General features: G+C 33.1%; 1 protein-coding gene across 1 annotated transcript in view; it reads left to right on the top strand.

The window, feature by feature from the left end:
* The first annotated feature begins 11,373 nt into the window (after positions 1-11,373).
* The window catches only part of LOC133539635 (probable thiopurine S-methyltransferase), a 28,242-nt gene continuing 20,450 nt past the window's right edge, over positions 11,374-19,165 (top strand). Inside the window, exons 1-2 of the mRNA XM_061881696.1 lie at positions 11,374-11,600; positions 14,970-15,082. Of these exons, the coding sequence (XP_061737680.1) occupies positions 14,976-15,082 (107 nt within the window). The 5' untranslated portion in view covers positions 11,374-11,600; positions 14,970-14,975. The remainder of the gene's footprint in view (positions 11,601-14,969; positions 15,083-19,165) is intronic.

Below are 19,165 nucleotides of genomic sequence, written 5' to 3'. Positions count from 1 at the left end.
CATCCACTACAGTAGCCACGCACGACCCCGCCCCCCGGGCGCCTCTGATTGGTTCGCGCACTCCTCGACGTCTTGGTGGAGACTGTAAAGAAACACACGCGCACGCGCGTTTGGGCGGACACATCTGGACGCAGACCGCATCTGGATCACCCAATTACGCGGAAAGAATCATTAAGGAGAAGCCTGATTAATGATAATGTAGTCTGATGTTTATGTATTATATTAGTATATATCTTTATTGCTATTTATATATATTTTATTGTATTATAGGATATTTTAATGCAATATAAAATAATATGTAAAAATGTATGGTAATCATTTAAAAATAACATAACGGTATTTATTAGTGTAACTACAATACATGCTATATTTTGAATGTATTAAAATATTTTGAAATTTTGATAATGTATGTCATTTTATTCTAATCGATTAAATATAATAATGAACATATTTAAAATAGCCAAGTACAATGTGATAATTTTAATGTATATTGTAATGTAATAATACACTATATTGACATTGATTGATTAAAAAAATACATGTGTGTGTGTGTGTATATATATGTATGTATATATAATGTGTGTGTATATGTATGTGTGTGTGTATATATGTGTGTGTGTGTGTATATGTGTGTGTGTGTATATATATGTATGTATATATAATGTGTGTGTATATGTATGTGTGTGTGTATATGTATGTGTGTGTATATTTGTGTGTATATATATGTATGTATATATAATGTGTGTGTATATGTATGTGTGTGTGTATATATGTGTGTGTATATGTGTGTGTGTGTATATATATGTATGTATATATAATGTGTGTGTATATGTATGTGTGTGTGTATATATGTGTGTGTGTGTATATATATGTGTGTATGTATGTATGTGTGTATATATATATATATATGTGTGTCTGTGTGTTTATATATATATGTATGTATATATATATATATATATATATATATATGTGTGTATATATGTATATATGTGTATATGTATATAGATATATATATATACAGATATATATGTATATATATAGATATATATGTATATAGATGCATAAATGTATATAGATATATATGTATATAGATGTATATATATGTATATGTATTTGGATGTATATATATATATAGAGATATATAATTATGTGTATGTATATATATATATGTATATAGATCTATGGATATATATGTATGTATATACAGTAGATACATAGATATATATATGTATATACGTATATACATATATATGTGTATATATGTATGTATATATATATATACACGCATGTACATATATATAAATGTGTATGTATGTGTGTATATGTATATATATATATGGATATGTATGTATGTATACATGTACATATAATTACATTATACTATAATAAAATACAATATAGGTTATATATATATGTGTGTAAATACAAATAAAACAAAATTATGTAATGTCAATATATAATGTAATATAATATTTTGGTGTGTGTATATACATATATGGTTTTATACATTTGGTATGTACTATCCATCCATCCATCCATTTTCTACCGCTTATTCCCTTTCGGGGTCGCTGGCGACTATCTCAGCTACAATCGGGCGGAAGGCGGGGTACACCCTGGACAAGTCGCCACCTCATCGCAGGGCCAACACAGATAGACAGACAACATTCACACTCACATTCACACACTAGGGCCAATTTAGTGTTGCCAATCAACCTATCCCCAGGTGCATGTCTTATATCCTACTAAATTACATCACATTATATAAAACATAAATTGTAATGACGATAAAATAATAATGTAATCTTATGTAATATAACATGAATTATCATCATTATATTACCATGAATGGTGTAATGATAAGTGTGACCATGAATTGAGTAACATGGACCCCGACTTAAACAAGTTGAAAAACTTATTCTGGTGTTACCATTTAGTGGTCAATTGTACGGAATATGTACTGTACTGTGCAATCTACTAATAAAAGTTTCAATCAATCAATCAATAATATAATACACATGTATCAAACTCATGGCCGCAAAAGCCTATAAATAATGTTCTTCAATAAAGCACTTCATTATCCTTACTAAACATATTCCTTCTTTCAATTTGGATAGAAAAATGCATGAAATGAACATAATTTTTTGTCTTTTAAACTTTAGTATCTAATCATGCTAAAAAATATATTCCCTTATATTCCAAACATTTTTTTTTCAAATTAAAAATATATATATATATCTGATTGTCATTCTGACTTATGATTTCAAAGCAAGTTATAATTACGTAAATATCTAACAACTAAATGCATCGGCAATTGTGTAATATCATGAGGTTATTAAACTTTAAAATTAACATGATTACTGCTACTGAAATGTGGCCCTCAGTGAAAACATTTTTCATTATAATATACAATTTTTTAACAAATTTTAAAATGCTCATTTTGATTGACACTAGCATATATTTATGATATATTTACATTGTAAATAGATCATTAGACTAGCAGGTGGATCTAATGAGCTGTCCAGTTGTGACTGTGTTCATCACTTAAAATGTGTATGTTTTATTTTGGTGTCAACTATTTAAAACTGCAAAATACTGTTCAGTGTAATACAAAAGTGTTTTTTTGTGTGACTTTTATATGAGTCGAGCGCCCCCCTGCGCCTGTGAAGTGTCATTTACAATTGATTACTTGTATTTTTCCTCACCCTTCACATCAACTTCCACGTTGTCTCGTTTTGGATTATGCAGGCAGGGCAAACGAGACTAATCTGTGAGGATTAGTGACAGCTGCCACAACATTCTCAATGGGCCCCACAAAGAAAGAGTTCATTAACACACTTTATATTAGACGCCAGACTGCACAATAGTTGGAAGGGCAAGTTGTTGCATGACAGGACTTTTTTTCCGCCATATAAATAATAAGAAAAATGTCATATCATTTTCTTCAGATGAATATTCTCACACAGGTGATAGAAAAAAATGGTATTGTAAATATTATTTTTGAGCTTCAATGTTTGCAATATGAAAAAAAAACACCAAGAGCTGAATTGTAATCTTATTTATCTTATTTCAAGGAATATATGTCAGATTTTAGATGCTTGGTCTACAGAAAAAGGGACTGAATAGAAATAAGTACATAGTCACTCAATTATATTTACTTTCATCTGCATTGACTTTGCCTGTCAAATATAATGAATACAAACAAGACATATTATTTTCAGCAGTGGGATTGCACCAAAATTCATATTAGATCTTATTTTCATATAATTTTGTTAAAACTACCCTATCGCCAAACATTTTTGGAATTTTCATATTATCATGAAAGCCAATCTATAATATATACCGGACACCCTACGAAAAGGAAATTATATACAAACATATATTTTTTAAAGTAAAGCTACACGAGAAAGTTTGGACACAAAAATACTCTGGATTTAATTAGATTGATTTCACTTGTTTGTTTTTTTAATAGACTTTTGTTTGAGTTCAATACTGCCATCTAGTGGTGATATGACCACATAGGTATTTTTTTTTTAGTTACATTCAACGGAGATAAACAACGTTTTCGAAACATTCAGTTTTTTTTCAACAGTTCCCAATTCATTTATAATTTATTAAATTATTTATTTATGGTATTTTATGTATTTATTTGTAAATATATTCTTAAAGTTCATGTCCCCCTAGTTTATCGACACACGTGTCTCATTTTATTTGTTCCCCACCTCATTTGGAATTGTTTTTTACATCACAAGTGAATTTACGTTTTTCATTCATTTCAAAAATGCACTATTTTTAGTAACGTATGTTTGTTTTTTGTTTTCATCGTACATGCAACTTAAAAAAAATTATTAGAGAAATTAAAAACAACAACCGGAAACCGCAATGCATGATGGGAAGAACCACCCAAAAGTTGTGTACTGTACTTGAGTTCATTATTACACTTGTTCCTAGATTTGAGTTTTGGAAAAAAATACCTGACATTTTATGTTAATACAATATTTATCGTACTTCTATGGCCTTTTATGTTATTTATTACACAGACATCCATACTTTGTATGGCCAATTAACTGAATCCACAACAGGTGTCCTCCAATTAAGCTCTGTCTAAAAAGAGCTCAAGGATAATAAAATAGAATAAAAAAGGACTTTATTGACCCCTGGGGGAAATTCTAAACCACACACTGCTCACATTAAACACTTAAGTTTTTTTTATGTGAATAATATAAATCCAGTCTATTATACAGCATTATTCACATGCAAATAATATAAATAAAATCTATTATACAGCATTATTCACATGTGAATAATATAACTACAATCTGTTATACAGCATTGTTCACATGTGAATAATATAAATAAAGTCTTATACAGCAATATTCACATGTGTATAATATAAATACAGTCATTTATACAGCATTATTCACATGTGAATTATATAAATAGTCTACTATACAGCATTATTCACATGTTAATAATATATAACTACAATCTGTTATACAGCATTGTTCACATGTGAATATTATAAATACAGTCTGTTATACAGCATTATTCACATGTGTATAATATAAATACAGTCTATTATACAGCATTATTCACATGTGAATAATATAAATACAGTCTATTATACAGCATTATTCACATGTGACTAATATGAATACAGTCTATTATACAGCATTATTCACATGTGAATTATATAAATACAGTCTATTATACAGCATTATTCACATGTGAATAATATAAATAGTCTATTATACAGCATTATTCACATGTGAATAATATAAATACAGTCTATTATACAGCATTATTCACATGTGAATTATATAAATACAGTCTATTATACAGCATTATTCACATGTGAATAATATAAATAGTCTATTATACAGCATTATTCACATGTGAATAATATAAATACAGTCAATTATACAGCATTATTCACATGTGAATAATATAAATACTGTCAATTATACAGCATTATTCACATGTGAATAATATAAATAGTCTACTATACTGCATTATTCACATGTTAATAATATATAACTACAATCTGTTATACAGCATTGTTCACATGTGAATAATATGTGTATAATATAAATACAGTCTATTATACAGCATTATTCACATGTGAATAAAATAACTACAATCTATTATACAGCATTATTCACATGTGAATAATATAAATACAGTCTATTATACAGCATTATTGATATGTGAATAATATAAATCCTGTCTATTATACAGAATTATTCACATGTGAATAATATAAATCCAGTCTATTATACAGCATTATTTACATGTGAGCAATATGAATACCGTCTATTATACAGCATTATTCACATGTGAATAATATAAATACAGTCTATTATACAGCATTATTCACATGTGAATAATATAGTCTATTATACAGCATTATTCACATGTTAATAATATATAACTACAATCTGTTATACAGCATTGTTCACATGTGAATAATATGTGTATAATATAAATACAGTCTATTATACAGTATTATTCACATGTGAATAAAATAACTACAATCTATTATACAGCATTATTCACATGTGAATAATATAAATCCTGTCTATTATACAGAATTATTCACATGTGAATAATATAAATGCAGTCTATTATACAGCATTATTCACATGTGAATAATATAAATACAGTCTATTATACAGCATTATTCATTTGTGACTAATATAAATACAGTTTATTATACAGCATTATTCACATGTGAATAATATAAATGCAGTCTATTATACAGCATTATTCACATGTGAATAATATAAATAAAGTCTTGTACAGGATTGTTTACATGTGAATAATATAAATACAGTCAATTATACAGCATTTATTCACATGTGAATAATATAAATAGAGTCTATTATACAGCATTATACACGTGTGAATAATATAAATACAGTAAATTATACAGCATTTATTCACATGTGAGTAATATAAATAAAGTCTTATACAGCATTATTTACATGTGATTAACATAAAAACAGTATTATACAGCATTTTTCACATGTGAATAATATAAATAGTCAATTATACAGCATTATTCACATGTGAATAATATAAATACAGTCCATCATACAGCATTATTCACATGTGAATAATATAAATACAGTCTATTATACAGCATTATTCACATGTGAATAATATAGTCTATTATACAGCATTATTCACATGTGAATAATATATAACTACAATCTGTTATACAGCATTGTTCACATGTGAATAATATGTGTATAATATAAATACAGTCTATTATACAGCATTATTCACATGTGAATAAAATAACTACAATCTATTATACAGCATTATTCACATGTGAATAATATAAATACAGTCTATTATACAGCATTATTCATATGTGAATAATATAAATCCTGTCTATTATACAGAATTATTCACATGTGAATAATATAAATCCAGTCTATTATACAGCATTATTTACATGTGAGCAATATGAATACCGTCTATTATACAGCATTATTCACATGTGAATAATATAAATACAGTCTATTATACAGCATTATTCACATGTGACTAATATAGTCTATTATACAGCATTATTCACATGTTAATAATATATAACTACAATCTGTTATACAGCATTGTTCACATGTGAATAATATGTGTATAATATAAATACAGTCTATTATACAGTATTATTCACATGTGAATAAAATAACTACAATCTATTATACAGCATTATTCACATGTGAATAATATAAATCCTGTCTATTATACAGAATTATTCACATGTGAATAATATAAATCCAGTCTATTATACAGCATTATTTACATGTGAATAATATAAATACAGTCTATTATACAGAATTATTTACATGTGAGCAATATGAATACAGTCTATTATACAGCATTATTCACATATGACTACCGGTAATATAAATCCAGTCTATTTTACAGCAGTATTCACATGTGAATAATATAAATGCCGTCTATTATACAGCATTATTCACATGTGAATAATATAAATACAGTCTATTATACAGCATTATTCACATGTGAATAATATAAATACCGTCTATTATACAGCATTATTCACATGTGAATAATATTAATACCGTCTATTATACAGCAGTATTCACATGTGACAAATATAAATACAGTCTATTACACAGAATTATTCACATGTGAACTATTATACATTCAAGTACATAATCAGTAAATGATGGCAAAAAAAAAGTGAATTTTTTGTTTTTTTAAATGCATTCGCAGGCAATAAACCGTCTTATTGGCGTCGATAGTATGCCATACTGTCACCCATGGGTGTTGCGTGTTGAATTTAGAGCACAAGAATGTAATTTTTACCTTTTTTCCCATTATGGGTGTAACATAAAATGTTAACTATGTAAAAAAAATAGTTTGTGTAACAGTCAAAAACAAATATAGAGGAATGGTAGGCAGTTTTAGTGAAATAATATTTTCCGGGCACAGTTCATAGACAATATATCCTGAAGGACTATACAAAAGTTGAGCTAAGGAAAATAAGGACAATATATACAGTATGACATACCCAATTCTTCACCAAAATTAAAGGAATACAATTTAAATTATTGATGAAATATATACCTTTTAAAAGGATTTTTTGAAACGTAAATCTAACATTGAGGTTAATGGCTGCTATATCTGTGGAGCTGTAGAGGAGTGGTTCTCAAATGGGGGTACACGTACCCCTGGGGGTACTTGAAGGTATGCCGTGGGGTACGTGAGATTTTTTTTTAAATATTCTAAAATTAGCAACAATTCAAAAATCCTTTATAAATATATTTATTGAATAATACTTCAACAAAATATGAATGTAAGTTCATAAACTGTGAAAAAAAAAATGCAACAATGCAATATTCAGTGTTGACAGCTAGATTTTGTTGTGGACATGTTCCATAAATATTGATGTTAACCTTCGTCTTGTGTTAGGGTCGGCACCGACCCGTTTTAGTTTTTAAATGCATAAAAGAACCACATAAATGTATTTTTATGCATCAAGGATTTTTGACTTTGCCAGGAACCTCTATTTCAACAAAATAAAACTTGGTTTTTTTTGTTTCACTAAATTATAAAATGCTCTGGTTGAAATTATGACCTTGGTGTTGTTAGGGTCGGTTTCGACCCAGTTATAAAAATAAGACTATAAAGCACTAAGTAGAGCCAAAACTGAACACACTGACGGCCAGCTCCTCTCCCAATCATGTGAGCTTTAGTGGATTCTCATTTGACCTTGTTATCCAGTACAAAAACCAACACAATTCATGTGGTTCTTTTATGCATTTAAAAACTAAAACGTCCAGACATTTGAGGTCAATTCAGTATAGAGTTGTTACTATGTTAAAATTATTAAAATGAAAAAATAAATAAAACTAATTTATTTAAGAGATGTGTTCTAATACCCCTCAGTAATGGTCAGGTAACACAACAACCTTTTTTTTTATTTATACGATTCTCTTGAGGTTCGTTTTACCATTTTTTTCAATTGAAATCGAGGGGTATACTGACAAAAAAAAGGCCCACACCAAAAATATTAAAACCAATATTTTCATGGATAAGGAAACCTAACGAGGTAACCAAGAGATGAGAAACAAATTGGATGATAGATAATTGTTTTTAGTGTATTTTACAGCTGATTTAAGACATGGGTCAAAACCGACCCGTTAACATAAGAGATGGTAACAGAAAGCTAACACAAGAGGGAGGATAATCTCTTTTTTTCCCAACTTAAAATGCGTTGCTCTGTTTAGGGCGTACTTGAATTAAAAAAAATTTTCACTGAAAAAAGGTTGAGAACCACTGCTCTATAGAAGAGGTCAAATTTGGTATTTTTATTTTATTTTTATAAACGACAGTAACATAGAAATGTTTGACAATATTATTATGCTCCAGGCAAAAATAATTCTACATAAATGTCAATTTATGAAAGTAAGGCCTTCCTTTTTTTCATTGGCTGAATGGGTTACAATTCTCAATCAAATCTTGGAGAATGATTAAGAGTACAAAAGTCCTTAAATTCTGCGATGAGGTGGCGACTTGTCCAGGGTGTACTCCGCCTTCCGCCCGATTGTAGCTGAGAAAGGCACCAGCGTCCCCCGCCACCCCAAAACGGAATAAGCGGTAGAAAATGGATGGATGGAAGTCCTTAAATTGATATCCTTGATTGATTGATTGATTGTTATCCTTTTTAAAAACATTTAAAGTGGTTTAGGTAGCCCTTTTTGTCTTTTTTTCCCCATATTTTTCAGTATTATTACTCTATCTGTTTTTGCTTTTGTTTTCTTTCCTTGATGTTGAAAGTGCCTTGACTTTTGTGTGATTTATAATAAATACAAATAAAATATGTATAAATGGGATCACCCTGTTTAATTCTTCAATTGGTGCCGAACCTTCCAGTCGTGGAATTACTATAATTATTTGTGTATGTTTAGTTGTTTACTTAAGTCAGGGGTGTCCAAAGTGTGGCCCCGGGGGCCATTTGCGGCCCGCAGCTAATTGTTTAGTGGCCCGCCACACATTTTGAGAATTCTATTGCAAAAATAAATTTACAAAAATGAAAAAAAAAAGTAGAATGAGGTGAAATCTAACGGGGAAAATTCCTAAAAAGACTATAGTGCTGACTGTAAAAACATTGACAGTTTCGCCCTGCTAGCAAACATAGAACTCTGAGGTCCGAACTTCTGATTTACATAACTGAGGTGTTCCTCAAGGTACCGCTTTAAGTCCTCTCCTTTTTGACAGTTAAAATGTTTTTTTTCATCATAATGGGATTTATGTAACTAAGATTTTGCTGTATCTTGTTTACTTCAGATGCAGTCAGTAGTCCTGTGGTCAAGGTCTTTAGTTATATTAGTGGTGTCCCTCAAGGTTCAATTTTAAGTCCCCTCTTTTTTGTCATTTAGGCCAGGGATCACCAACCTTTTTGAAACCAAAGAGCTACTTCTTGGGTACTGATTAATGCGAAGGGCTACCAGTTTGATACACACTTAAATAAATTGCCAGAAATAGCCAATTTGCTCAATTTACCTTTAATAAATAAATATATATACCGGTGTATATATATAAAAAAATGGGTATTTCTGTCTGTCATTCCGTCGTACATTTTTTTTCCTTTTACGGAAGGTTTTTTGTAGAGAATAAATGATGAAAAAAAACACTTAATTGAACGGTTTAAAAGAGGAGAAAACGTGAAAAAAATGAAAATTAAATTTTGAAACATAGTTTATCTACAATTTCGACTCTTCAAAGTTCAAAATTCAACCGAAAAAAGGAAGAGAAAAACTAGCTAATTCGAATCTTTTTTTTTTTTTAATTTAAAAAAGAATTTATGGAACATCATTAGTAATTTAGTTGCAATGTTGACACAAAGCTGCCATGCAGGCTGTTTATTTTTCTTTAGTTTTTCTTTATTTTGCTCTTATTGCCAATGCTAAAAAAAAAAGTGTTTTTTTTATAATGAATTATTGACCTATTCAAGGCTCCAATTACTTCAAATATTTCACTTTATAATGTTTTATGTGGAAAACATGTGCATACACTGTGTGGTTGCCATAAAAAAAACAGTGTTGTCTTTGACAAAAGAGCATAAAACTAACAAAATAATAATTCAAACGTAAAATCGACAGATATATCTGAAGTTGATCTTGTAACTTAAGCTTTGAAAGTAAAACAAATAATAATAAAAATGTATCACGAGTGGGGGATGTTTTGGATCCCAAAGATATTTAGTGGGATTTTTATTTATATTTTCACTGTCATTACTCAGAAATGATAATACATTTGAATCAATGGTGTCCTGCATTATTGATCTTTTTAGGGCTCAAATTACTTCAGATCAAACATTGATTTCTGAATGTTTTGGGCAATGGGGGAAATTCTGCATAGTTCAGTTTTACTATAAAAAACTAAGTTGTCTTTGACTGAAAAGGCATTAAAACTTAGGCTTAGGCTGCTGCCCCCGCGACCCGACCTTGGATAAGCGGAAGAAGATGGATGGATGGATGGCATTAAAACTTTTGTTTAACTTTATATAACCTGAAGTTGATATAGAGATTTATGTAAGTGTTACATAAAAAATGAAAATAATAATTTGACTTATTTTTAACATGTTAATGACGGAGACTCTTTATGCTCCCTGGGAATCCTGAAGGTTAAAAAAAAAAAAAAACTCCATATATTTTTTTATGGTTTGAAAATGAAAATTATCCAAACGGCCCCCGCATGGTTTAATTTTTCCGTGCGTGGCCCTCCGTGGAAAAAGTTTGGACACCCCTGACCTAAGTCTATCGGACTTATCATGCGTCCATACTTCATTGTTAAATGCGGTGAAATGCTTTTTTCCCATTGTCATGAACGCAACTCTCGGCTCCTCCCATACCAGAAGTGAGAACGGCATACTTATTATTCCCTAAGTTTGCTTGTCAGGCACTAAATGTGCCGTCTTTGGCTGCGACTATTGAAACATTGGCTTGCCTGACAATCAAAAATCAGCTAACTTTAAACCCACGTACATTTGCTTGAGGCGACTCTTGCAACAGTCCCACTGGAAAGCTCCTAAAACAAATACTGCACTAGAATTGTCTGAAAAGGTAAACAAATATTCTGATTAACTTCTGTTGTTTGTCACTAATAACATTTGACTCACTTCCGAGGAAGTGAGTCAAATATTCTCATTTATAGATTATTTTTACACGAGGAAATACACTGCAATTATTTCCGTCGGGTTGATAGTCAACATTTTTATGTTCGCTGTGTTAATGAAAGCGTAAACTGTAGTTTCTCCCTTGCTGACATTACAGTGATACAAATATCACATAACTTTAGGTTAAAAATTACCTAAAGTTATGTGTTAACAACCAGAAGGAGCATGCGAGTTAAAGTTTTAGTGTTTTTCTGCTTGACTGTGTGATAATGTCTATCCATCCATCTTCTTCCGCTTATCTGAGGTTGGGTCGCGGGGGCAGCAGCCTAAGCAGGGAAGCCCAGACTTCCCTCTCCCCAGCCATTTAGTCCAGCTCCTCCTGAGGGATCCCGAGATGTTCCCAGGCGAACCGGGAGTCTTAGTCCTCCCAACGTGTCCTGGGTCTTCCCCGTGGCCTCCTACCGGTCGGACGTGCCCGAAACGCCATCGCCGGGTTGGGGAGGAGATCTTGCCCCAAGTGGAGGAGTTCAAGTACCTCTTGTTCACAAGAGAGGGAAGATCGGCGTGGCGTCCTCAGTAATGCGGATGCTGTATCGATCTTTTGTGGTGAAGAAGGAGCTGAGCCGGAAGGCAAAGCTCTCAATTCACCGCTTGATCTACGTTCCCATCCTCACCTATGGTCATGAGCTTTGGGTTGTGACCAAAAGGACAAGATCGCGGGTACAAGCGGCCGAAATGATCTTCCCAGATGAACTAATTACTGTCGCGTTTGGACCAGATGTTCCTCCGAGGGAATTTAAGTTGCTGGTCAATCCCAAGTTATTTTGATGACACATAAGCTGATTTTAAATGATAACCCAGAACAGAACAGAACAGAATAGGTATTTTGCAATTTATTCCAAAGCTTTGGGGAGACCAACCTAAAAAAACAACTCATTCAATTTGCGTCGCCTAGTTGTTCTGAAAACACTACGGAAGTGTAGTCTTTTTCAACATGCCGATTGCCCCCACCCTGAAATAACTCTTAAATATGGATGTAAATAGATATCTATCTCCGTCATTACCCATGATATCAACTATCGTTGAACAATCTAATGATATTTGTATGATATCTTAATGAAACCGTGATTTCGGCTGCATCGGTGGTGCCTGAAGATCAATCAATCAAAGTTTATTTATATAGCCCTAAATCAGGAGTGTCTCAGATGGCTGCACAAGCCACAATGACAGATCAGGGCAAGGAAGAAACTCAACCCAATGGGATACAATGACAAACTTTGGAGGGGACCGGTGCAATGGTTGTCGTCAGGTTGATCTACCAACTGTAATCTTTTAATGCTAGACATAGGAAGACCTGAAAATAATACGTTACAGTAATCGAGACGAGACTTAACGAACGCATGAATAATGATTTCATCATCGCTGGTGGACAAAACGGGACAAATTTTAGCGATATTACGGAGATGAAAGAAGGCCGTTTTAGTAACACTCTTAATGTGTGACTCAAACAAGAGACTTGGGTCGAAGATAATACCCAGATCCTTTACCGGGTCGCCTTATGTAATTGTTTGGTTGTCAAATGTTAAGGTGGTATTAATAAATAGATGTCGGTGTCTAGCAGGACCGATAATCAGCATTTCCGTTTTCTTCGCGTTGAGTTGCAAAAAGTTAACGGACATCCATTGTTTAGTTTCATTAAGCCACGCCTCCAGGTGACTACAATTCGGCGTTTTGGTCAGCTGGAGTCGGGCAGACATTTTAGCTCATTGGCACTTACGTTCCACAGGGTAAACATACATTACACTTAATTATACACCGTATTTTCCGGACCGTAGGCCATACCGGATTATAAGGTGCACTACCGATGACTGCGTCTAGTCAGGTCTATTTACATACGAAAGGCGCATTAAAGGGGTCATTAAGTTAAAGTTAAAGTACCAATGATTGTCACACACAAACAAGGTGTGGCAAAATTATTCTCTGCATTCGACCCATCACCCTTGATATTATTTACATTTTTTTCCTAAATGTAAAACATTTCCTTGTGGTCTACATAATATGTGATGGTGGTTCTTTGGTTAAAATGTTGCATAGATTCTGTTTTACTTTCTGACAGTCACTTCAGGATGCTCCGTTTTGTGGGCGGTCTTATTTACGTGGCTCACTTTCGGCAGCGTCTTCTCCCCGTCATCTTTATTGTAGCGGTGTAGCGTGCAAGGACAGGAGTGGAAGAAGTGTTAAAAGATGGAGCTAACTGTTTTAAAGACATTCAGACTTTACTTCAATCAGTAAAAAAAGCAGCATCTCCTCATCCGTGGCTCACTAGTGCAATAACAAAAATGTGTCTCGTGAAAAAACGTCCGACCGGGAACTCTCCAATAACTAAAGTTCCTTGGGTGAATAATGTCAACTCACTACACCGGTATGTTTTAGCGCTTTCATGGCGAGTTTACTGACAGATATAAGTAAGAACTTTACATTACTTTATATTAAAAACGGCAACAATAGAGGATGAATGTCCCATAACAAGAAGACTGAGAAAAAGAAGAAGCTTAACTAAATTTTAAGGACTTATGCAGAGCCCAAATACGGATTAGCATGTACCAGAAGGTAAGCAAAGTTGCTTTTGCATAAAACGCCAGATAATGTCTTACCTTATACACACACCATAATAAGTACCAACCTCGTCACGTCCGTTGTGTCCTGAGCAAGACACTTCACCCTTGCTCCTGATGGGTGCTAGTTGGTGCCTTGCATGGCAGCTCCCTCCATCAGTGTGTGAATGTTTGTGTGAATGGGTAAATGTGGAAGTTGTGTCAAAGCGCTTTGAGTACCTTGAAGGTAGAAAACCGCTATACAAGTACAACCCATTTATCATTTATTTAATAATACTCGTATGTTGAAGCACAGTTCATTGCTTACCAAAGTCGTTCTAAAACATTTTGATAGATATTTGAGAACCGTGTGTAATGTTCTATACTTTCAATGGAACATATAAAATGTTGGTTTACTTGAGTCATATTGCAGTCTACATGTATCTCTTATGTGTGACTGCCGTCTACTGGTTACACTTATCCTTTCACCATCTACCAAATAAAATATCTTCGAGGTCAGTGAGCACACCCAAAATTATTCCTTCAATTAGGCGCACCGGGTTATAAGGCGGACTGTCGAGTTTTGAGAAAATGGAAGGATTTTAAATGCGCCTTATAGTCCGAAAAATACTGTATTTGTTTTTTTTACCTTTTGTTGTAATCGATGAGTGTATTACTGTGTATGAACACATTCTCTTGTGCTCTCTGTCCATCACCTGCAGTCAAACATGAGCAGCATGCTGGAAGCCCAGGCAGACCGATGCATGGAACTGAAAGATTGGGAGCAACGCTGGCATGAAGACAAAACTGGCTTTCACCAGCCACATATACACAAGTATGTTCAGTTGAAAGCATTTTTGCAGCAAATTCCTAAAAAGACTATAGTGCTGACTGTAAAAACATTGACAGTTTCGCCCTGCTAGCAAACATAGAACTCTGAGGTCCGAACTTCTGATTTACATAACTGAGGTGTTCCTCAAGGTACCGCTTTAAGTCCTCTCCTTTTTGACAGTTAAAATGTTTTTTTTCATCATAATGGGATTTATGTAACTAAGATTTTGCTGTATCTTGTTTACTTCAGATGCAGTCAGTAGTCCTGTGGTCAAGGTCTTTAGTTATACTAGTGGTGTCCCTCAAGGTTAAATTTTAATTCCCCTCTTTTTCGTCATTTAGGCCAGGGATCACCAACCTTTTTGAAATCAAGAGCTACTTCTTGGGTACTGATTAATGCGAAGGGCTACCAGTTTGATACAGACTTAAATAAATTGCCATAAATAGCCAATTTGTTCAATTTACCTTTAATAAATACATATATATACCGGTATATATATAAAAAAATGGGTATTTCTGTCTGTCATTCCGTCGTACATTTTTTTCCTTTTACGGAAGGTTTTTTGTAGAGAATAAATGATGAAAAAAACACCTAATTGAACGGTTTAAAAAAGGAGAAAACACGAAAAAAATTAACATTTAATTTTGAAACATAGTTTATCTTCAATTTTGATTTTTTAAAGTTCAAAATTCAACCAAAAAAAAGAAGAGAAAAACTAGCTAATTCGAATCTTTTTGAAAATTTTTTTAAAAAGAATTTATGGAACATCATTAGTAATTTTTCCTGATTAAGATTCATTTTAGAATTTTGATGACATGTTTTAAATAGTTTAAAATCCATTCTGCACTTTGTTTGAATATATAACTAATTGGACAAAGCTATATTTCTTACAAAGACGAATCATTATTTTTTCTAGATTTTCCAGAACAAACATTTTAAAAGAAATTCAAAAGACTTTGAAATAAGATTTAAATTTGATCCTACAGATTTTCTAGATTTGCCGGAATATTTTTTTGGAATTTTAATCATAATAAGTTTGAAGACATATTTCACAAATATTCCTCGTCGAAAAAAAAAAGAAGCTAAAATGAAGAATTAAATTAAAATGTATTTATCATTCTTTACAATAAAACAAATTAATTTACTTGAATATTGTCAGGAAAGAAGAGGAAGGAATTTAAAAGGTAAAAAAAGCTAAATGTGTTTAAAAATCCTAAAATCATTTTTAAGGTTAAATTTTTTGCGCTAAAACTGTCTTTCTGTAAGTTATAAGAAGCAAAGTCAAAAAATAAATGAATTTATTTAAACAAGTGAAGTCTTTAAAATATTTTCTTGGATTTTCAAATTCTATTTGAGTTTTGTCTCTCTCAGAATTAAAAATATCAAGCAAAGCGAAACCAGCTTGCAAGTAAATAAATACAATTTAAAAAATAGAGTCAGCTCACTGGTAAGTGCTGCTATTTGAGCTATTTTTAGAACAGGCCAGCGGGCTACTCATCTGGTCCTTACGGGCAACCTGGTATTCGTGGGCACCGCGTTGGTGACCTTGGATTTAGGCTATTCAACCGGTGGCCTTCGAGTTCAGGACAAAAATCTTGTGAGAAACACACTTTGCAGCAAGTTCTTTAAAAAACTAGTGCTCCTATATAAATAATCTTTGACTGGCTTTTTTGCAAAGGTCCTTAAAAAAAAAAACAGTAGAGCGCTACTGTAATTGTGGCGGGAAAAAAAAAGACCAAAATCAAATTTCTACTCTAAAGGACGCTGGTTCTCCGGAATATACTAAATAAGATTAATAGCGTAGGGCAAGGGTGTCAAACGTAAAGCCTGAGGGCCGGATCAAGCCCGGGAACAGTGTTTATCTGGTCCGCGGGATGATTGCTAAGTATAAAAATGAGCGAAAAATTTTGAATGAAAAAGTGTTGTTCTAAATGTGTCCACTAGATGTCGCAGTAGCAATTGTATGTATCTTTGTAGATCAGGGGTCAGTAACCCAAAATGTTGAAAGAGCCATATTGGACCAAAAATACAAAAACAAATATGGCTAGAGCCGCAAAAAAATAAAAGCCATATTACACAGATATAAATACATGAGATATAAATTGAATTATGAGGACTTAAAGGAAACTAAATGAGCTCAAATATAGCTACAAATGAGGCATAATGATGCAATGTGTACATACAGCTAGCCTAAATAGCATGTTAGCATCGATTAGCTTGCAGTCATGCAGTGACCAAATATATCTGATTAGCACACTCTACATAAGTCAATAACATCAACAAAACTCACCTTTGTGCATCCATGCACAACGTTATAAGTTTGGTGGACAGAATGAGACAGAAAAAGAAGTGGCATAAATCACGTCTGAGAAAGTCGGAGAAAGTCATGCATGTTAACAAACTAGGGTGAGTTCGAGGACCGCCAAAATTAGTAGGACAAAACGGCGCTCGCCAAATACTCGATTCAGTGAAGCATGTTTAATATAAACAGTGTGCTTTATAGCATTTAGGGAGGTTTGTGTCATGTTTGTCCTCCTACAGAAACCAAATTAAAACTAAAAATATGTTTTTTCCCCTCATTATTTCCATTTTTCCTATATTTTTGAAAAAGCTCCAGAGATCGCATGCGGCCCCGGAGCCGTGGGTTGCTGACCCCTGTTGTAGATGATGCTACATATGTAAAAAAAAAAATCAATCAATCAATCAATCAATGTTTACTTCTATAGCCCTAAATCACTAGTGTCTCAAACGTCTGCACAAACCACTACGACATCCTCGGTAGGCCCACATAAGGGCAAGGAAAAACTCACACCCAGTGGGACTTCGGTGACAATGATGACTATGAGAACCTTGGAGAGGAGGAAAGCAATGGATGTCGAGCGGGTCTAACATGATACTGTGTAAGTTCAATCCATAATGGATCCAACACAGTCGCAAGAGTCCAGTCCAAAGCGGATCCAACACAGCAGCGAGAGTCCCGTTCACAGCGGAGCCAGCAGGAAACCATCCCAAGCGGAGGCGGATCAGCAGCGCAGAGATGTCCCTAGCCGATACAGAGGCGAGTAGTACATGGCCACCGGATCGGACCGGACCCCCTCCACAAGGGAGAGTGCGACATAGGAGAAAAAGAAAAGAAACGGCAGATCAACTGGTCTAAAAAGGGAGTCTATTTAAAGGCTAGAGTATACAAATGAGTTTTAAGGTGAGACTTAAATGCTTCTACTGAGGTGGCATCTCGAACTGTTACCGGGAGGGCATTCCAGAGTACTGGAGCCCGAAATGAAAACGCTCTATAGCCCGCAGACTTTTTTTGGGCTTTGGGGATCACTAATAAGCCGGAGTCTTTTGAACGCAGATTTCTTGCCGGGACATATGGTACAATACAATCGGCAAGATAGGATGGAGCTAGACCGTGTAGTATTTTATACGTAAGTAGTAAAACCTTAAAGTCACATCTTAAGTGCACAGGAAGCCAGTGCAGGTGAGCCAGTACAGGTATATATGTATGTATATATGTATATAAAGGTATATACAGTACAGGTATATATGTATGTATATATGTATATAAAGGTATATACAGTACTGGTATATATGTATGTATATATGTATATAAAGGTATATACAGTACAGGCGTAATGTGATCAAACTTTCTTGTTCTTGTCAAAAGTCTGGCAGCCGCATTTTGTACCAACTGTAATCTTTTAATGCTAGACATGGGGAGACCCGAAAATAATACGTTACAGTAGTCGAGGCGAGACGTAACAAACGCATGGATAATGATCTCAGCGTCTTTAGTGGACAGAATGGAGCGAATTTTAGCGATATTACGGAGATGAAAGAAGGCCGTTTTAGTAACGCTTTTAATGTGTGACTCAAAAAAAAATAAACATGACGATAGTGAATCAGTCGAGGAAAATGAGCAAACTACATAAATAACATCCTGTAATTTGATTTTGATATTTTTTATCTTGATAGATTGAAAATGAACACCAATGAGTTGACTGATGAACTTTATCACATCATTTGTTCAGAATGTATAAATAATGACAAATAAAGATAGAATACTATTAACCGCGACATGAAAGG

The sequence above is a fragment of the Nerophis ophidion genome, linkage group LG21 (assembly GCF_033978795.1).
Source record: "Nerophis ophidion isolate RoL-2023_Sa linkage group LG21, RoL_Noph_v1.0, whole genome shotgun sequence".
NCBI lineage: Eukaryota > Metazoa > Chordata > Actinopteri > Syngnathiformes > Syngnathidae > Nerophis > Nerophis ophidion.
The sequence above is the reverse complement of the archived record's forward strand: the minus strand, read 5'-3'. Positions and strand labels throughout refer to the sequence as shown.